General features: G+C 45.0%; 1 protein-coding gene across 4 annotated transcripts in view; it reads right to left on the bottom strand.

Annotated features, from left to right (window-relative positions):
* Positions 1-19,362, bottom strand: part of TMEM154 (transmembrane protein 154) — a 52,890-nt gene extending 33,528 nt beyond the window's left edge. For 3 of the 4 annotated variants that reach the window (XM_045465683.1, XM_045465679.1, XM_045465661.1), the window contains exon 1: positions 19,157-19,344. In XM_045465683.1, the coding sequence (XP_045321639.1) occupies positions 19,157-19,244 (88 nt within the window). In that variant the 5' untranslated portion in view covers positions 19,245-19,344. Of the gene's footprint in view, positions 1-19,156 lie in introns of all 4 variants that reach the window. The other variant, XM_045465668.1, reaches the window with a different exon arrangement.
* Positions 19,363-19,678: the final 316 nt, after the last annotated feature.

Raw genomic sequence — 19,678 nt, 5'->3', positions numbered from 1 at the left:
AGTGGGAACCCCTGTTCTCGCCGATTCGCCTGGAAGGAAGCAGTTTCCTGGCACAAAGGGGAAGAGAGAGGGATGGGTCCCAGAAACCTGGGCTTTGTGGGGCTCCTTCTAAGCAATTCAGCCCAGATGCACAGCAGGACATGTTCAACACCTCTCCAAGGAAGGATTTGAGTCACCATTTGACCTGTGGCCCCAGGAGAAGAGAAAATAGGAAAGGAAATAAGGTGGCAGGAATAATGAGAGTGTTTAGATAATCAGGAATGAAAGAGAAATGGAAAGAAACACACCAGATGGTCCTGGGTCACGTACACTTATTTTTTAGCACAAGGGACAGTGCTGGTCACAGCTGGCCCCTAGTGACATTTTGGAGTGAAAGGGGGTGAAGTTTCTCTCCCCAACATCCCTCTCACATACACCCTAACATACGTTTTGCACGTTAAACATCACTCTCTCAGAATCTCTAGCGGCTATTTAAATAAATGAGAATCAAGGGGTCTCTTTCCCTCTCTGTTTTATTTTTCTTTACCCTACAAGACTTCATCTCCAGATACTTCCATTACAACGTTCCTTACAGCCCTTCCCACCCCATCCACCACCACAACAGCCACAAATAATAAAGAACACTGGCTGGCATTTATCATATGCTTAGCATGTGCTAGGATCTAGGATAAACAGCCACAACCTAATTTCCTCCCCCCAACAACTTCCTTGCTCACATTTTACAAATGGAGAAACTGAGTCCTGAATGTCTTGCCCTGGGGGACAACCCTGTCCTTTATAAGTTCTGTGACATAGGGTTTTATAGCTGCATTCCCTACAGCATAGGTACCAAATGATAGCGAAGCTTCTAGTCATAGCTTGTCCCTTCATAGTAGTGAGAATTTGAAAAAATTATTTACCCCTGTGGCGTGATGTCCTAATGTGTACAACCAAGGGGGGACCCCCAACGCCCCATCTATTTCCATGTTGCTATGTTGCTTCTAGGGTATTTACTTTGTTCTTTTAATTAGAATTTTCTGAACTGGTACTAGACACATGATACTAAGCTCAGAAAGGAAGTTTCTCTACCACCACCTCCCCCGCTCACTCAAGGTGCCTCCCCAGCGGTAACCCACTCTGCTGCCTTCCAGAAAAACTCAATGCACGTGTAAGTATCATTTCCTGTTTTCTTTTTTTTTTTTTTAACACAAAGGGAGGCAAAATGTATATACTGCTCTGACCCTTGCTTTTCTCACTTAAAATTTGATCTTAAGGGGCACCTGGGTGGCTCAGTCAGTTAAGTGTCTGACTCTTGGTTTCAGCTCAGGTCATGATCTCATGGTTTCATGAGTTCAAGCCCTGCGTCCTGCTGACAGTGCGGAGCCTGCTTGGGATTCTCTCTCTCTCCCTCTCTCTGCCTCTCCCCTACTTGCACTGTGTCTGTGTCTCTCAAATATGAATAAATAAAAAAAAATTTTTTTAATTGATCTTAAGGGCATCCGGGTGGCTCAGTTGGTTGAGCACCTGACTCTTGGTCTCAGCTCAGGTTAGGATCTCATGATTTGAGTTCCAGCCCCACACTGGGCTCTGCAATGACATCACAGAGCCTGCTTGGGGTTCTCTCTCTCTCTGCCTCTTTCAAACTAAATAAATAAACTTAAAAAATGTGACCTTCAAGATTATTTCATGTCTATATACAGACAGTTGTCTTTCCCCCTATTATTTGGATGTATCATTACCTGTTCCTATTGACAGAGATTTAAGTTGTTTCTTTTGCATTTTCAATGATGTTACAATAAACACCCCTGCATCCTTTGGTTTGTACCCATGCACGTATGGTCTGTATTTTGTCTTAAGTGTGGTGAGAGCAGGAACAAGGGTGTTGGGTGCAGGGGGAGAGAGGACAGCACCAAATTGCTCTTGGTGGCCTTCTCCAAGATAGCTCCAGCCCGGGCCTCACACCATGAGGACCAGCAGAAACTAAGTCAGAAAAGTGCGGGGCATGCAGGGTATCTTTGATGGGAAAGGGGGGAAGTTGAAAAACGGTGGGCATTAGCCCCAGCAGCATTAGATGCCGTCAAAAGGGGAGTCAGAAAACCAAGGTGAGCCATAGAATCAACTCAGGAGCCAAGAGTGACTCACCAAGGGAACAGAGGTGAGAGTGAGGTGAAACGAGAGGCGGACAAAACCAAGGTGGGAACCGCAGAGGAGCCAGTGGTCACAAAAGCAGGCAGTGCAGAGGGCTACTCAGGGGACTGTTCCGTAGAGCATTATGGAGGTTCCTCCTGCGGCCTGTGGGGTGACAGCAACTCTTTCCCCCGTGGGCACGGCACCCCCTAAAGCTACTCTGCCTCCATCGTATCTATGGACCCCGGCCTTTTCTTTTTCCTTCTTTCTTTTTTTTTAGAGACAGTGATTTTTTTTTAAGTGTATTTATTTATTTTGAGAGAGGGTGGCAGGAGGGGCAGAGAGAGAGAGAGGGAGAGAGAGAAACCCAAGCAGGCTCTGCTCTGTCAGTGCAGAGCCCCATGCGGAACTCAATCCCATGACCATGAGATCATGACCAGAGCCAAAGTCAGATGCTTAACGGACTGAGACACCCTTGTGCCCTAAACCCCAGCTTTTTCTGAGCAACACTTGCTAAGGCCCACAATAGTCAATGGTAACCTCCTGTAGGAACCACCTTATGCTTCTTGGGTAAAAGCAACATTTTACAACCTAAGGAGTCTAGTGCTCCTATGGGAGAACCCAGAACTCTGTATCAGGAAGTGAGCCCAGAACGTGTGTGGGGCAGAATGTGCAGGGCCGTGTCTTATGTCGTGTGTGGACTTTGTGGACATCTCCATAGCATCGGGGCGGGCAGGATGTGGATTCAGAACGGCAGGGCCTGGGAAGGCCCCTCGCTGCTTTGACCCTCTCTTTTTTTTTTTTTTTTTCAACGTTTATTTATTTTTGGGACAGAGAGAGACAGAGCATGAATGGGGGAGGGGCAGAGAGAGAGGGAGACACAGAATCTGAAGCAGGCTCCAGGCTCTGAGCCATCAGCCCAGAGCCTGACGCGGGGCTCGAACTCACGGACCGCGAGATCGTGACCTGGCTGAAGTCGGACGCTTAACCGACTGCGCCACCCAGGCGCCCCTCGACCCTCTCTTAAAAGCCAGGGATGGAGGCCCTGTCCTACTTATCCCACAGTGTTCCTGTGAAGAGCAAAGGAAATCACAACCATGAAAATGCCAAGTAACCCACAGGACACCACACACACGCGCCCGGTGTTGGTAGATTTGCTACTCGCTTAGTGCTCCGTTCTCGTTCCCCCAGCTCTAGACTTACCGGTTTCTCGGCCGTCCCCCTGGGGACTAATCTGCCTGCTCTGACGTCTTCATCTGATTGCTCTGTCTTCTCACCTAAGTCTGGACATATTTCAGGGTAAGTGATGTATGGCCTGAGGGTAAAACTGAAAACGCTACAGAAATAGAGAGGCTCAGGCATGACAGCGAACAGGGAGAGGCACGAGCCAGCGAAAAGCCACGCTGCAACCCCTCACTTTGCTTTTAATCCTCCAATCCTAAAAGCACCAGATAATCAACCGCACAGTTACGGAGTCACTGACAAATGACTGCTGACGATGGCCATGCAAACACATCTGGGACGCAGATTCCACAAACCTGGCAAGGACCCTGGGGGGAATCTTCGTGCGTGGGAAACTGGGAGAAAAGCCTCCAGGCGAACCCGGCAGCAAGAGCAGCTGAGTGGGCGCGTCGGCCCTTATCACTGCTCCAAACACCGTCACTCAGTGGAAATGACTCTGCTTCTCCGTGAAGCAAAGTAGCTGACTTCTCTTTTCTGGAAAGTGGAACAAATACGCAACCACGCTCCAGTTGTTTTGTTTTTGTTTTTTTTTTTTTAAGTTAAAGATAAAAAGGCATCACATACCAGCTGAGAGAATGCCACACTGATGTTCCAACGTAAAATAAAACAATGTTGAGAGAATGGCATTAAACTCAGGATACCACGGAGTCTGTTGGGCCTCAATCAGAGGCCCCATTCTTTCATTTGTTATGTAGACTCCATGCACGAATTGTGCCAACGATTTCATAATTCAGATAACGAAACAAACGGAAACACAAGTCAGGTGTCAGGCATTCAAATTCTGCCCTGCTCTGTGGAGAAACGGGAGTATCTGAATTTCAAGATACTTAAGACACCAAACTCAAGAAGTCCGCCTGCTTCTCATTCACCCGGACCTTTGCGCACAGCAAAGAGCCAGTCAGTGTTGGGTGAGATAAAAGCAAACAGGGGGTTCCCAGCCTTGGCTGCACGTTAGAATCACCTGTGGACCTTCTAACGCTCCTGATGCCCAAACCTTTCCACCTCACTGTATCTGGGGTGAATGCAGGCCTCAGGATTTTTTTTTTTTTTTTTTTTTTTACAGTTCTCCAGGTGACTCCAGCGTGCAGCCGGGATTGAGAACCACTGCTGAAGACCCTCCCCATTTCTGGTCTTGCCCTGGGCCACCCAGCACTCCCCACTGCTGTTCTCTGTGCTCCTCGTTGGCGAACTGGAGAAGAAAGAGGTCAGGCAGTGGGATACCAAAGTCTTGTCTAGCAGCTACCGACTCTGTCGCCAGAACGGAATAGCTTAACAGTCACCACTGAAGCCTTGAGCCCCCTTAAACCACGGGTCCTCAAACTTTAGCTTCAGAATCACCTGGAGGGTTTCTCAAACACAGCATGCTGACCACCGCTCCCAGAGTTTCTGCTTCAGTAGGTCTGGGATGGAGCTAAAACGTTTCATTTCTAACAAAATGAGGTGGCTGCTGGCCTGGAGGCCATGCTTTGAGAGCCATTGGTCTAAGTTGTGTTTAGTTATTAGTGATGCCTCTTGTCCACAACATTTCCCATGCACCCACATCAGCTGGTGGGTTTTAAGCTCTGTCCAAATCAGTGAGGGTATCTATAGCGGCTGTGCCTTGGCATGTTTTAAAAGCTCCCCAAGTGATTTCAGTAAGTATGCCAGGCTGAGAGTAACTGAGTTAAATTGTAATTCAATTGACTTTATTTTAATTTGTTGTTACTAAGCTTTAAAGGTGATTGGAGGGTGCCTGGGTGGCTCAGTCGGTTAAGCGTCCTACTTCAGCTCAGGTCATGATCTCATGGCTCATGAGTTCAAGCCCTGCGTCGGGCTCTGTGCTGACAGCTCGGAGCCTGGAGCCTGCTTCGGATTCTGTTTCCGTTTCTCTCTGCCCCTCCCTCACTCACAATCTGTGTGTCTCTCTCTCAAAAATAAATATTAAAAAAAAAAAAAAAAAAGATGAGCGGAGACCCTATACAGAAAGAAGCGTCTGAGAGCAAAATTAATAGGTATAGGCACCCATCAGATGGTCTATCTCTTCGGTGCTGGTGTCTGTTTACAAATCAGTTGTTCAGCATCTGTGGAATAGGACTGCGATGGGCCAGGGAACAACTGGGAACCAATGACGTACCAGGCTCACCCGACTGCAACCTGTCTGTGGGAGGGTGATTGTGTTGGATGCAGGGAGACACCAGGGCCAAGTGGATGGACGATGCTCCTTGGTGTTGGGCCACTGGGATATCAGCCTGCATGGACCACAGGTGGGTTTCTGAAGCGTTCTGCCTTTCTCCCATTTGCTTGGATTCAAAACAGTACTAACCTATTGTTTATCATCTGAGAGTACTTCATTCAGGTACTTTTTTTTTTTTTAATGTTTCTTTATTTTTGAGGGAGAGAGAGAGCGAGCAGGGGAGAGGCAGAGGAGTTGGGGGGACAGAGGACCTGAAGAGAGCTCTGCGCTGACAGCAGAGAGAGAGCCCAATGAGGGGCTCGAACTCACAAACCGTGAGATCATGATCTGAGCCAAAGCCAGACGCTTAACCAAGTGAGCCCCCAGGCGCCCCCACATGCTTGTTTATTGTCTGATGCCTCCACAGTTTGGTGTCTTTTGTATCCCTAGCACCTGTAACCCTGTCTGCCATCGGGTAAAAGTTGTTTAGGAAATGTAAATAGGCCATGTTAGTCTGAGAGAAAATGCGGGGACATCTCTTACCTTTTTATCAAGAATATAATGTCCTCCTGCCTCTATCCACCCTCTTCCAGGAATACACACTGTACATTCTTAGTCACAAAGAGAAACACGGATCTAAGGTGGTCTTCTTCAAAAGTTGTCTAGGGGCGCCTGGGTGGCTCAGTCGGTTGGGCGTCCGACTTCAGCTCAGGTCACGATCTCACGGTCCGTGAGTTCGAGCCCCGCGTCGGGCTCTGGGCTGATGGCTCAGAGCCTGGAGCCTGTTTCTGATTCTGTGTCTCCCTCTCTCTCTGTCCCTCCCCGTTCATGCTCTGTCTTTCTCTGTCTCAAAAATAAACGTTAAAAAAATTTTTTTTTAAAAAGTTATCTAAATGAGAGGAACTGTTGAATGCAAAGTTAAAAATACTGAATGATACAATTTCATGTTCCTAGTTTTTGTTTTGTTTGGGTGGGGGGATTCTAGTGTTTCCCATGGTTTCCCACATGTAAAGGCTGGGTGACCTAATTCTCTCTGGGGACAGGACTAGGGAAATGGAGAGATTGTGGTTGTCACTGTAAGCTCTGTTGTACTATTTGACCATTTTGATTAAGTGGAAATACTCACCTAATGTATTTTCCTGACATATTTACCTGAAGAAGGTATGGTCAGAGTTTTAACTATGGTTGAACAGATGAAGACAATAGTGCTGAAGGGTAAGGGCGGGTTTTAACTATCAAAGGGCAGTTCAGAGGCACCAGGGTGGCTCAGTCGGTTGCTTGTCTGTCTTTGGCTCGATCGTGATCTTGCAGTTCATGGGTTCAAGCCCCACATCAGGCTCTGCACTGATAATGCAGAGCCTGCCTGGGATTTTCGCTCTCCCTCTCTCTCTGCCCCTCTCCCACTCATGCTTGCATGCTCTAAATAAACAAACTGTAAAAAAAAAAAAAGAAAAGAAAGAAAGAAAGTAAAGGCAGTTCACATACAGCAATGCCTGCATTTTGTACACCCTTTCTCATCAACCATATGCTGAAAGAAGGTTAACAAATGTTTCTTTGGCTTATTTTGAGGAGGGTCATCTGGTAAAATGCTTGCATGCGGTAGTCTGCTCTGGGAATTTACTCGCGAAGCTTGGTTGTATTTTTTACCTCGTTGCCTCCAGAAGCACACCTGCAGCTGCAGTTTATTATCAGATTTTATTTTTCTTTTTTTGTAATTTACTATCAGATTAAAACGTGCCCACAAAGGGGGCCCACCATGCTCGGATGCCTTTTTTGTTTGTTTGTTTTAAACTTTTTATTTTGGTGTCTTTTCAAAAGAAAGCTTGCTCATATTTAACCGGACTTGCCCAGACCCTGAGGCTGTCTCAGTTGGGAGTTACTCACCTGGGGAAGCTGCATTTCTGACCATCTGACTACCTTTTTGCATGCTGGAGACCTGTTCTGCCTTGTGGTACCTGGCAGTTTAAAGGAATGTATGTATTTTCTTTAATGTTTATTTATTTTTGAGAGAGGGAGAGAAAACCACGGAGGAGGAACAGAGAGAGGAAAAGAGAGAGAGTCCCAAGCAGGTTCTGCGCTGTCAGCACAGAACCTGATGCAGGGCTTGAGCTCACAAACCGTGAGATCATGACCTGAGCTGAAATGAAGAAACAAATGGGGAAAAAAACAAATGGAAACAAAAAGGATTTTCTTAAAATGATAGCTATTATCATTACTAATCTGAATATTTTCTACTTTTATTAGATTTCTATCTCTCTTTCGAATAGCCGGTTTCAAAATTACAATTCGAGAGAGTTAGTGGGAGTCAGATGTTCCTGGCCATGCCCTTGTCCTCTCTCTGGCCTGCTATCAGCCCCCTCCGAGTAGGGAGGGGAGACAAGGCGGGCTCCTGCACCGTGCACACGGGCCCACTGTCTGGGCGATGCACCCCTTGCTCAGATCAGCATGGGCTCAGTGTCGCCAGAGAGAGCACCTGAAAGACAGGGCCAAGCCCAAAAACAAGTGGTAGATGTATGTTTGTGGACATATAGGAGACAAGGAGGACAGGAGCGAAGGGAAAGGAGATGTGGGCTAGTATCTCAGGGGCTGATGTGTCTTCACCAGGAGCAGCCTGAGAAAGGGGAGAGGGTGTAACCAGTATGAGGGAGCAGACAGCAAGAGATTGTTCTATTGTTTGACAGATTCTTACAGGAGGCCGAGGAAGGAGGCAATTTCCTCAGGTCTCTGAAGTGGTGTCTGAGTGGAACAAATCGTGGATGGGACTTTCTGAGTCCAGGTGTCTGAGGCTAGTGTCTGAGGCCGGCCTGCTTCTGGTCCTATTTTACCTTGAAAGGGATTCTATCCTGCCCCTCCCTCCTGGACAACCTAACAGGCCTCAAGCACTGAAAATTCAGTGTTGCTGCTTGAGCTCGGGATGCAATTCAGTTCCACTCTCTTGCCAGCCTCTTTTCTGCATTTGTTTTGTTTTGTTTTAAAATTTTTTAATGTTTATTTTCGAGAGAGACAGAACGTGAGTGGGGGAGGGCCAGAGAGGGAGACACAGAATCTGAAGCAGTTTCCAGACTCTGAGCTGTCAGCACAGAGCCTGTCGCGGGGCTCAAACTCACGGTTCGTGAGTTCATGACCTGAGCCGAAATTGGCACTCAACCGACTCAGCCACTGAGGCGCCCCTTCTGCATTTGTTAATACAATCCCACGATTTTTTTTTTCCTTCTAGTTTTTATTGTGATGGGTTGCACGAGTAGATTCTCTAAAGGTGATCCACTCTCGGATTCCTGGTTCTATGTAATCATTAGGGTGTTGTGTTTTGCTTTGTTTTCAGCATGGTTCCTTTACTTTTATTTGAATAACTGATCTAGGACTCAGCCTAATTTTTTTCTAATATTTATTAACTAGCTACGTAACCAAAGGTCTGTGGTTTTAGTGACAGACCAATGTAAGGATGGTCTTTGCTTGACAAAAGATAGTCATAGGGTTGCTAGATAAAGTACAGGACGCCCACTTGAATTTGAATATCAGATAAACAACAAATAATTTGTTTAGTACAAATGTGTCCCATGCAATATATTTGTGTGGCCTATACTTACACTGAATTGCATGAGATGTACTTACACTAAAAAAAAAAAAAAAAAGTGTTTATTTCAAATTTACATTTAACTGAGTGTCCTATATTTTTATTTGCTAAATATAGTAGTCTTAATCATGAATAAATAAACAAGCATAATGTTCAGAAAAGAATAAATGTATTTTTAATTAAAAAATATTTTTCTAAGTGGAAGGAAAAAACCAGATGTCAGGAAACCCTAGTAACTACTGGACTCTTATTTATTAAAACCACAATGGGGTGCGGAAGTAGGAAATAATAAAGATGGTTTTAGTTCATGTACAGCAAAAAAAAAACATAGAAAAAAATTCAAATTCCTAAAACAGACTAGATTTATTGGTTTTATTTCAAGGTAAAGGAACGCAACACCACCAGCTGGACTCTGCCCTGGTAGGGAACTTTCCTTTCACCATATTTAATTAAGGAGGAAATGTTTCTGTGCTGTCCTCGTCCCCCGAGGCAGATGTTTCTATTTATTTTATGTTACAGAAATTTTATTTCTTTTTTGAGTTTTCAAATCCTCTTTTACTGGCTTGAAATGTATTATCCATGGAACTTATTATATTCCTTTTGTTTTCCTTTCAAAAGCCTCCCCCAAAGGCTTGTAACTACCTGGTCTTTCTGCAAATCGTCAGGCTGCTCAATACCTATTTTCTGGGTCTAAACTCCATCCCTATTTTTTTTAAATGTTTTTATTTCTTTTTGAAAGAGAGACAGAAAGAGTGAGAGAGACAGGGCGTGAGCAGGGGAGGGGTAGAGAAAGGGAGACACGGAACCTGAAGCAGGCTCCAGGCTCTGAACTGTTCGCACAGAGCCCCACGCGAGGCTGGAACTCACGGACCATGAGATCATGACCTGAGCTGAAGTCGGATGCTCAACCGACTAAGCCACCCAGGCGCCCCCCCATCCCTATTTTGAGAGGAAGACAGATAAGAATACTTTCTCAATACTACTCAATAGATGTGGTTACATAGTATTCTCTCCAAGAAGGGAAGCAGTAATTGTTGCCTGTTTTGGTCTGAGAAGACAGAAGTAAACTACTTATACATGAAAAGATATGGGATAGTTGACATTTTGGAATAAAAAAAAAAAAGTGGGGTAAGTAAAAAATCATATTTATCCAGGTATGACCATAGTTTCATTTTATTATTTAAATGATTATGACTTTGTCATGAATATATGTAAATCTTGGATAAATTTTATGTCATTCATTCCCCAGTCAGTTGTGTGCCTATTATGTACCAGGCACTATTCTAGGTCCTGGGATATAAAGGTGAATGAGACCAGGTCTATGCTTCCCAGGGAAGACACTGGTAAGTAGGGACAATGGCACATAAATCAATACCTATAATACAGTTTAACAAAAGCCATGATTGTATACAGAATACCATGAGACTATGGGAGAGGAAGGTATTTGTTCATCTGGGGGTGGAAGATTCAGGAAATCTTCACAGAGGAGGTCACCTTAGTGACCTTCACAGAAAGTCATTAAATTGAATCTCAGGAGTTTATCAGGCAAAGGTGTCAGGGAAAGGCATCACAGTTGACGCACATGGGAAGGCTCAGTGACCCAACAGCGTTGGCACATTCAAGCAGTTGCACCATCAGGCGTGTGGTGGGGAGTGTCAAGGGTTAAGCAAGAAAGGAACTCAGGACAACTCATAAGGGGCCTCGTAATAATGGCAAGGGATTTGGAATCTACTCAAAGGAAATGAAATCTCACCGAAGGGGTAGATACAGGAAGAAATGATCGCTTTTTGTTATAGAGCTATTGCTCTGGAGGCCATGTGAAACAGGGTTGAAGAGGAGACTAAACACAAGAGACAGGTTAAGAAGTTAATGAACTAGAATAGGCGAGAGCTAACAAGGGCTTAAACTAGCAGGGAGCTGAGAGGGAGTTCCGTTCTGGACATGCTGAGCCTAAGGCCCATGTGACATTGTCCAAGAAAAACTGAGGACGAGAATGCAGGTATAAAGCTGGGCAGATAGGCCTAGTGGGAGGTTGTTTTGTTTTGTTTTGTTTTGTTTTGAATCATCAGCCAAGAAGTAAGGTGAAAGCCACGAACATGGATACCATGGCCCAGGAATGATATAAGGAATCAGAAATAAAAGACAGACATGCTATGAAATGAGCAGGTGGAAGAGAAAGACTCCTAAACAAAAACTGGAAAGGAGCATTCAATGTGCTAGGAGATCAAGGAGAAAAAGGCATTGCAAAACCCAAGGAAGAGGACAATTTCAATCATTGGTTAATTATGTTAAGTGATACGGAGGAAAACGTGCAATAGGGACAGAAATGGGTCCCTGGGGGTTAGCTCTTAGAAGACACTGATGACCCAGGTAGAGCAATTGGAATGCTGTGTTTGACACAGCAGCCAGATTGCAGTGGGTCCAGATGAAGGTGTGTTGACTTCTTTCAAAGAGACTGGGAATTATGGAAAGGGACGATGGCAGAAAGCTCAAGAAAAACTCAGAGGCACTCTCATTATTTTTCATTATAAAAGTATACCTACCTGAAAGAATAGAGACTACTGTAACAGATAACTGGGTACCCACCACTAATTATCTTACAATTTTCTACATCGACTAGAGGACAGATTGGCAAACTTTTCCTTAAAGAGCAGAGAATGAATGTTTTAGATCTTGTGGCCCACAAAGCAAAATACAGGCTATTATATAAGTTTTTGTTTAACCATTTAAATATATGAACACCATTCCTAGCTTACGGGTCAGAAAAAAACGGGACGCTTGCTGAGTTTGGCCCATGGGTTTTCATTTGCTGACCCCAGGACTACCATGTTTTTCTGAAAGAAACACAACATCATAGATACAGTTGAAGCCCTCCTTGTACTCCTCCCTGATCTCATTCCCCTCCCTCCCTTTCCAACGGTAATTGCTTTCCTAAAGTTAACGTGTATCAGTCCCAACTTTTAAAATATGCCTATGTCCCTAAGCAATATAAGCACAATTTGGAGTGTTTTTATGTATTTATTTACTTTTGTGGGAGAAAGCATGCATGAGCACGCATGTGTGTGCAGGGGAAGGGCAGAGGGAGAGAGAGAATCTTAAGCAGGCTCCAAGCCCAGCGCGAAGCCTCGTGCAGGGCTTGATCCTACGACCGCGAGATCATGACCTGAGCCGAAATCAGGAGTCAAATGCTCAGCTGACTGAGCCACCCAGGCGCCCCTGGAGTGTTTTTAAAACTTTAAGTAAATGTAATCATTCTGTGCAAAATAATCTTCAATTGGCTTTTTTGGCTAACATTACAGTTGAGATTAATTCATCTTCATACATTTGGCTTTAGTTCATTAATTTTACCAGCTATATGACACCTCATTTTGTGACTATATTAAGTTTCACATATTCTTCTGTTCATGAACACTTAGGTTGTTTCTATTTTCTCCATCTTTACAAACAGTGCTACAGTCAGCATTCTTGGCCATGACTTTTTGCCACACATTTGTTTTTGAGCTGGTATATACACCTGAGATTAAATTGTTGAGGTTGTAGGCTACAAACATTTTTAGCTGACTAAATATTTCCAAATTGTCCTCCAGACTGGTTGTGTAAAAAAATTTCCTTTTCCAGTATTTTGGTATGGTTGGTAACCTGAAAATTTTTCCCAATATGCCACACCTAGAAATACTGAATGAAATATCAGAAGCAACTTTTTAAATGTATAAAGAAACCTCAAAAAAGCAAGGAAATCCCCAGGGTCCAGAAAATGTTTCAAAAAACAAAAAAGAAAAAAGAAAAGGAAAGGAAAAAAGAAAAAGATGATATAGGAAATTTAAATTTGGAGACGAATATGGGGACCTATGGGGATTTCCTAGAGCAAAGGTTTGGGGCCATAGGGATATGAGAGGTTATATAATTCTTTCAGGGGACTTCTGTCCATCTCTTGGCTCAAAACTTAAGGCTGGGGTGCCTAGGCGCCTGGGTTAAGCATCTCACTCTTGGTTTCGGCTCAGGTCATAATCTTACAGTTTGTGACATGCTGACATCACAGAGCCTGTTTGGCCTTCTCTGCCTCTCTCACATGCTCTCTCTCTCTCTCTCTCCCCCGAAATAAATAAACTTAAAAAAAAAAAAAAGTTGGGGCACCTGGGTGGCTCAGTCAGTTGAGCGTCTGACTTCGGCTCAGGTCATGATCTCGCAGTCCGTGAGTTCGAGCCCCGCGTCGGGCTCTGTGCTGACAGCTCAGAGCCTGGAGCCTGTTTCAGATTCTGTGTCTCCCTCTCTCTCTGACCCTCCCCCGTTCATGCTCTGTCTCTCTCTGTCTCACGTTAAAAAAAAAAATTAAAAAAAAAAAAAAAAAAAGTTAAAGCTGAAACACCAGGCCATGGTTTTAGAAAAAGGATGGGGCGCCTAGGTGGCTCAGTTAGTTAAGTGACTGACTCTTGAGTTGGGCTCAGGTCAGGATCTCATGGTTCATGTGTTTGAGCCCCACATCAGGCTCTGCGCTGACAGTGAGGAGCCTGCTTGGGATTCTCTCTCTCTCCTCTCTCTCTCTCTCTCTCTCTCTCTCTCTCTGTGTCCCTCCCCCACTTTCATGCTCTCTTTGTCTCTTTCAAAATTAAATAAACTTAAGGAAAAGAAAAGAAGGGAAGGAGCAGTGATTAGCACAAAGTTTTAAGTCAAAGACCAGTGTTCCACAGCCAGGCTGACCTCACCCTCATCCTGACACTGTGGACCTGGCCCCTCTTCTGATTTCAATTTGATTTTGTCTGCTTCTTTCTCGTTGGCAATAGCTTTGGCATCTTTGGTCATCTGTTTCTGGCGTCAACTTGCTTCCACAGCAGACTCTGGTTTGTTGGCTGGCGCCTTTAATGATGTTTGGGCACCTCCTCTTGTAACTCTTGGAGTCTGACCCCTGAGGCCTGCTCAGCCTCCCCCTCTCCATGCCAATGCTGGGGGTTAAGCCTGAGGTCTAACCTCTGACTCTCCTCAAGCCTAGCACATCCCTGCCTCCATTTCTTCCAAACACTATTCTGTGGTGACAGGACTAGGTTGTATTGGTAAAGTATTTACAATACGTTGGTGATGGAATAAAAAAAAAGTTGGATTTCTGTTAAGTGGGGTGAGTCTTCCTCTGTGTGCCAGACTGTATCCTCAGTGCCCCCAAGATTTCTCTTTTTTTTTTTTTTTAGTTTTTTTTAATGTTTATTTTTGACACAGAGAGAGAGACAGAGCATGAGCAGGGGAGGGGCAGAGAGAGAGGGAGACACAATCTGAAGCAGGTCTCAGGCTCCGAGTGGTCAGCACAGAGCCCGACGCGGGGCTCGAACTCACAAACCGCGAGATCATGACCTGAGCCCAAGTCAGACGCTCAAGTGACTGAGCTACCCAGGTGCCTCGTGCCCCCAGGACTTCTATCATGAATGGGAATCAACTGAGATGAACAACAGGCTTAGGTCTGTATAAACTTCAGATAAAACTATTAGATAATACTATGTTTAAAACAAAGACATAGAAGAAATAAATAACACAAGAAAAAATAAAAGCAGGGGTGCCTGGGTGGCTCAGTCAGTTAAGGGCCCAACTTCAGCTCAGGTCATGATCTCATGGTTTTTGAGCTCCAGTGCCATGTCAGGCTCTGTGCTGACAGCTCAGAGCCTGGAGCCTGCTTCAGATTCTGTGTCTCTCTCTCTGCCTCTCCCCAACTCATGCTCTGTCTCTCTCTCCCTCGAAAATAAATAAACATTAACAAAATTTTTTTTAAGGAAAAATAAAAGCAAGACATATTTTTTTCTGAAAACGAAAAAATTTTTTCTAGAATAAAAAATATAACTGAAATTAAAAGCCCAATGAATGGGTTAAGCAGCAGGATGGACTGGGTGATTGCACTAACCCTCCCACCGGTGGTGCAGAGTTCCTGTTTCTCCACATCTTTGCCAACATTTGAGGATGGTGCAAACTATACACAGGTAGGCAAATTGCAGGTTCTATTGTTTCTTTGCAGAATTGGGCCCATCCCAGCCAAAATCCAGCCCTCTTCTGGTTTCTTAGATCAGGCTTTTGGACACAGAGGGACTTTAAGCCTCAATCAATCCCTTTCTGCCTGTTTTGTTTTGTTTTGTTTTGTTTTTTGGTCCCTGAAGGCTGCTTGGTCAGTAGCGCTCTCCCACAGCGACTGACCCTGGTTCCCACACCCCGAAGCCTCTTACCCAATGACTTCATCATTCCATTTTTCCGGCTTCTGGTCTTAACTATGCTAATCCCCTGATTCTCTGTTGCTCACTCTGCACCTTGCAGCCTTTTCTTCCCCCTCTAAAGGCCAAAGTTCAACCCAACTCCCTCCATCCTTTTTCCTGTAGACCAGTCTCTGACCCAACCAGATACAGCTCCTTTATTAATATGCAGTAACATTAGACTCCAACTAAGAATGCATCTACAGTTAGAAGGATACCAGAGATATATTTTTCTAAACCTGAAACTAGCCACATATCCTGGCAGAGCCTAAAAATCCAGAGGTATCACAGCATATGTTAGAGCATGGATTCCTGAGACTGAATCTTACTTTACTATTTAACTGTGTGACCTGAGGCAAGTCACTTAACCTCTCAGTGACTCCATTTTCTCATACGTAAAAGAGGGACATATGTTTAAGGTTGTTAGGAAAATCAAATGAGTTAGTATAAATAATTTAGAACAGCGCCTGGCATACAATGAATACTATATGTGTTTGGTATCATCATTATTGCTACTTGAAATTGGAACTGTCCCAGGCAATAGCAGATGCCAGTCACATTCGTTGAAATGAGATCAGTGTGAGAAGTGCAACTCCATTTATGTAACTAGTATTTTATTTAATTCTTTCTTCCCAAGGTTTAGCTAATGCTCTCCTGAAACAGCATAGAAAATCTCCCAGTCGTCCGTGTCAAACCCAGTGTTTAACCCTGGCCACCAAAACAGTTACAGCCTCCTTGTTCTTTGTGTCATGCCCTTAGCCCTCCTTTCTACAAACCATTATGCCCAAAGCAGATAATAAATCCCATGTTTTTGGTGTCTGGGAAGTTGCTTTTAGCTTTCTGATACTGTCAAGCTGACATCGACAGGGCACAGCGCAAGAAACCAGGTGGAAATGACTCCCTCACTCATTGGACACAATGTTGCCTTGACATTGAGTCTGCATTTTCTTAGCATCCAACCCTGGCCAAGATACTTAAATCCACAGCTTTTCTTCTACTAGGCTCATCTGTTTGGTCAAAATCCCAGAAAAGCTGTTTTCTCATTTCTCTCCTGGTGATTTCTAAGCAGATTATTTCACTTGGGATAATAATCAAGTCTGCATCAGGCTCTCTCTATAGAGAGAAAAGACACTGACTCAGAGGTATTGACACAGGTCCAGGTAACTGCAGGTATGAGATTATGTTGCCTGTTTGTGGTTGGCTTGATTTGAGCTGTATCCTGGAATATGTTTGCAAGGAAGAGAGTCAGGCTGTTCAGCAGATTGGATTCTACTACCAAACATCTCCAAGATACTTTTTGAAGAATCCAAGGAAATACAAGTGTGACGCCTATAAACCAACTCACATCCTGAAGTCTTAGGCCCCATGGGCTCACAATGATATGCATTCGTTAATTTAAAAATATATAATCAGCCTTTGTAAGAGACTTCCCCTTGACTTCGATTATACAGCTTTTTGCAGGTGGGCATTTTTGCATTTTCTGACTTTGGAAATCCAGACAGGGCCCAGTAAGTGTCTTGGATGATTATCCAGATAAACCCTGCACTTGGCTGAAATGCAGCTTTTCACCTCTGACTTCCCTGACATTCTAACGATACTTGTTTTCAGGAGCTCATCAGCTTTTAGTGATCAGCCTCAGATCCATTATATCGCTCGAACAGGGTTCGAGGAAGGCAAAGATGAGCTACAGAGGATTTTCCCTGGAGGAGCTCACAGGCTGGTGGGAGATACGGACATATATACAATTAGGATTTAATGTGATTAGCTATGTTTATAGAAGCATAATACAGGTAAAGGCAGAACGCCAGGCAAGGGGCGGTGAAAGGAGACATCAAGGAAGCATTAACTCTCAGTCTGGGTCTTTAGGAGTTCATTAAGTAGAAAAAAGAGAACTTGTCATTCACTTTTAGCATGAGCCACACAGGCCTGGGGCACATGCTCCATTGGGTGTGACTGTGGCTGGGCAGTGGGAGGGCACATGGGAGGAGATGCCATGGAAAGGAGGTTGAAGTGAGAGTCTAAGGGGCATCAGTGAGGAGCAACCAAAGGTCTTCATGTGGAAGAGCCACTGATCAGATGTGGGTTTTAGAAAGAAAACTTTTACTGGGTCTTCAGATGATCCTTTTGCGTCTCCCACATGGCAGACGCTTGGACTCAGAAATGTCAAGAAAATACTCAGGCAAGCTTAAATATTACTCTCAGCGCGTCTTTGAGGCACGGGTGGTACCTCTAAGACTCACAACAGGTGGCAGTGGGATGGCTGGGCTCTGCCTCCTGGGGTGTGAAGGGACGCCCCGCGGGGACAGGAGTCTGGCCCAGAGGGCTCTCCACCCGGGGAAGAGGAGAGAACAGGGGAGCCTCAGTCAGAAGAGCTGCGGGGCAACGGACCTTGGCCTTCCGACCTCCCCTGTGCCACCAAATGCAACTTGAGCTGTGTCACCTTGGTGCTCGCTCCCAGCCCCCAAACCGTGCCTAAGATAACACATTGTCTCCCCCCACCCCCCCCCCGCCGGCTCACCTTAAACACTACCTCCCATTTTAACCAAACATCTTTCTGGTTGGAATGGTTTGCCTTTCACTTTTCATTTGCCACCTCGGATGCCTGGCAAGACCACATGGAGAGCACCCAGGGCAAGCGAAATTGGTGGGATGGTGTGGTGGGGTGTTGACTGTGAATCTCCAGGAAATTGCCACATCTGCTAGGTCAGGGCCTGATGCCCCGCCCCCCCCCCCCATCCTATTTAAAGAATTGTAGCTTGAGAACTTCCTTTTTGCTTGAAATACTGTCCCTTGACATAAACTATTGGCAGTGAGTTTATTTACCCGAGGGCAAGTCAACAAAACTGTAAGAGGCAATTGAGGCTGATCGTGCTTTTGTTGTAGCAACTGTCAAGGGTATAAACTGATTGCTGCTCTTAGCTCAAAATACTGAGATTTAACATTTTGTCTTTTCCGATACCTTTGATTGGCTACAATCACATCACTTTTCAAAATAAAGTTTCACGGTACGCCTGGATGGCTCAGTCGGTTAAGCGCCCGACTTCGGCACAGGTCGTGATCTCACGGTTCATGAGTTTGAGCCCCACATCGGGCTCTGTGCTGACAGCTCAGAGCCTGGAGCCTGCTTCAGATTCTGTGTCTCCCTCTCTCTCTGCCCTTCCCCCCCCCCCTCATGCTCTGCCTCTCTCTCTCTCTCTCACACACACACACACACTCTCTGATTTTAAAAAGATTTAATCTAAAGATTTAAAGAGATTAAATTAAAAAAAAACAATAAAGTTTCAGTAGTAACAATCAATGCAAAGAAAATATCCCCCAACGTAACAAGATCAAAGAAAAACAGATGAAAGACTTCTCTTGATAAGTTGGAATGGATGCCTGGTAACTCCTCAGATAATTTTGTTTACTTTTTTTTTTTTAACTTACTGTTTTTCTTTGGTATAATTTCTAGCCATATATTTCCATACCCAAGTTTTTCACAAAAGGTTTTAGGACTAGCAGATTTCTCAGCCCACCTTATTAAAAGTAAATTCATTATTTCTCTGTTTCAGCTGACTGAAATGTTCTTTTGCACGAACTGCCAAAAAGTTTATGGTTTTCTTAACATGCCCGTTAAAGCTGGTAAATTACAGGGACCCCACGTGAGTGAACTGGGGTAGGATTGGCCAGCTGCGGGGAAAGCCAGCCAAGCCGCCCCCAACTCCACCCCCCCAAACTACAATTCTGATTTTCTCTCCTTCTTTCATAGAAAGGACTAGATTTTCTGGGTGTTCCCCTCCCCGGCAGAGTTCTGTAGCCCGGGGCACTAAACAAGCCTCGTAATCCTCCTTTCCTGGGGTGGAAAGCCGGGAGGTAGCTTACCCAGAGCCTGGCTGGTGGGAAGGAGCGCGATCACCAGGGCAAAGACGAGGGCAGCCCCGGAAGCCTTCCTGTCAGCTCGCCCCGGCATGATGCTGTGCTGGGCTGCGCTGGGCTTCAGCCTCCCTGAAACCTGAACATTTCCTGTTTCCTGCTTGTTTGGGTTGGTGCTGACTTGAAGGAGAGGTGTTTGCCTGTTTTTTAGGAAGTGATGTAATTCTGCAGGAGCCTGTCAGACCAGCAAGGATTGCAAAAGAGAAGTTGCTCTGCAAGCACTGATTCAGTCAGTAACACCTCTCAAGCCCTTTTCAGTCCCGGCCCTGCCACGGGCCCCCATCTTTTGTAATTGTCTCTTAGAAAACAGTGTCGATTGCTCAGATGGCTTTTGGGATCTGGGACTGAGGGTCCTGGACCACAAGCATTCTCCATCTGTGATTTTACTCAATCCCCAGGTGAGAATCTGCGGCTGCCCAGAGTTTAGAGCAGCAGTATTCAGTAGAACTTTCTGAGATGCTGGAAATGTCC

Source organism: Leopardus geoffroyi, chromosome B1, assembly GCF_018350155.1.
Source record: "Leopardus geoffroyi isolate Oge1 chromosome B1, O.geoffroyi_Oge1_pat1.0, whole genome shotgun sequence".
In the NCBI taxonomy this organism is placed as follows: domain Eukaryota; kingdom Metazoa; phylum Chordata; class Mammalia; order Carnivora; family Felidae; genus Leopardus; species Leopardus geoffroyi.
Note: the sequence above shows the minus strand (reverse complement) of the source record. Positions and strands in the feature narration are given on the sequence as shown.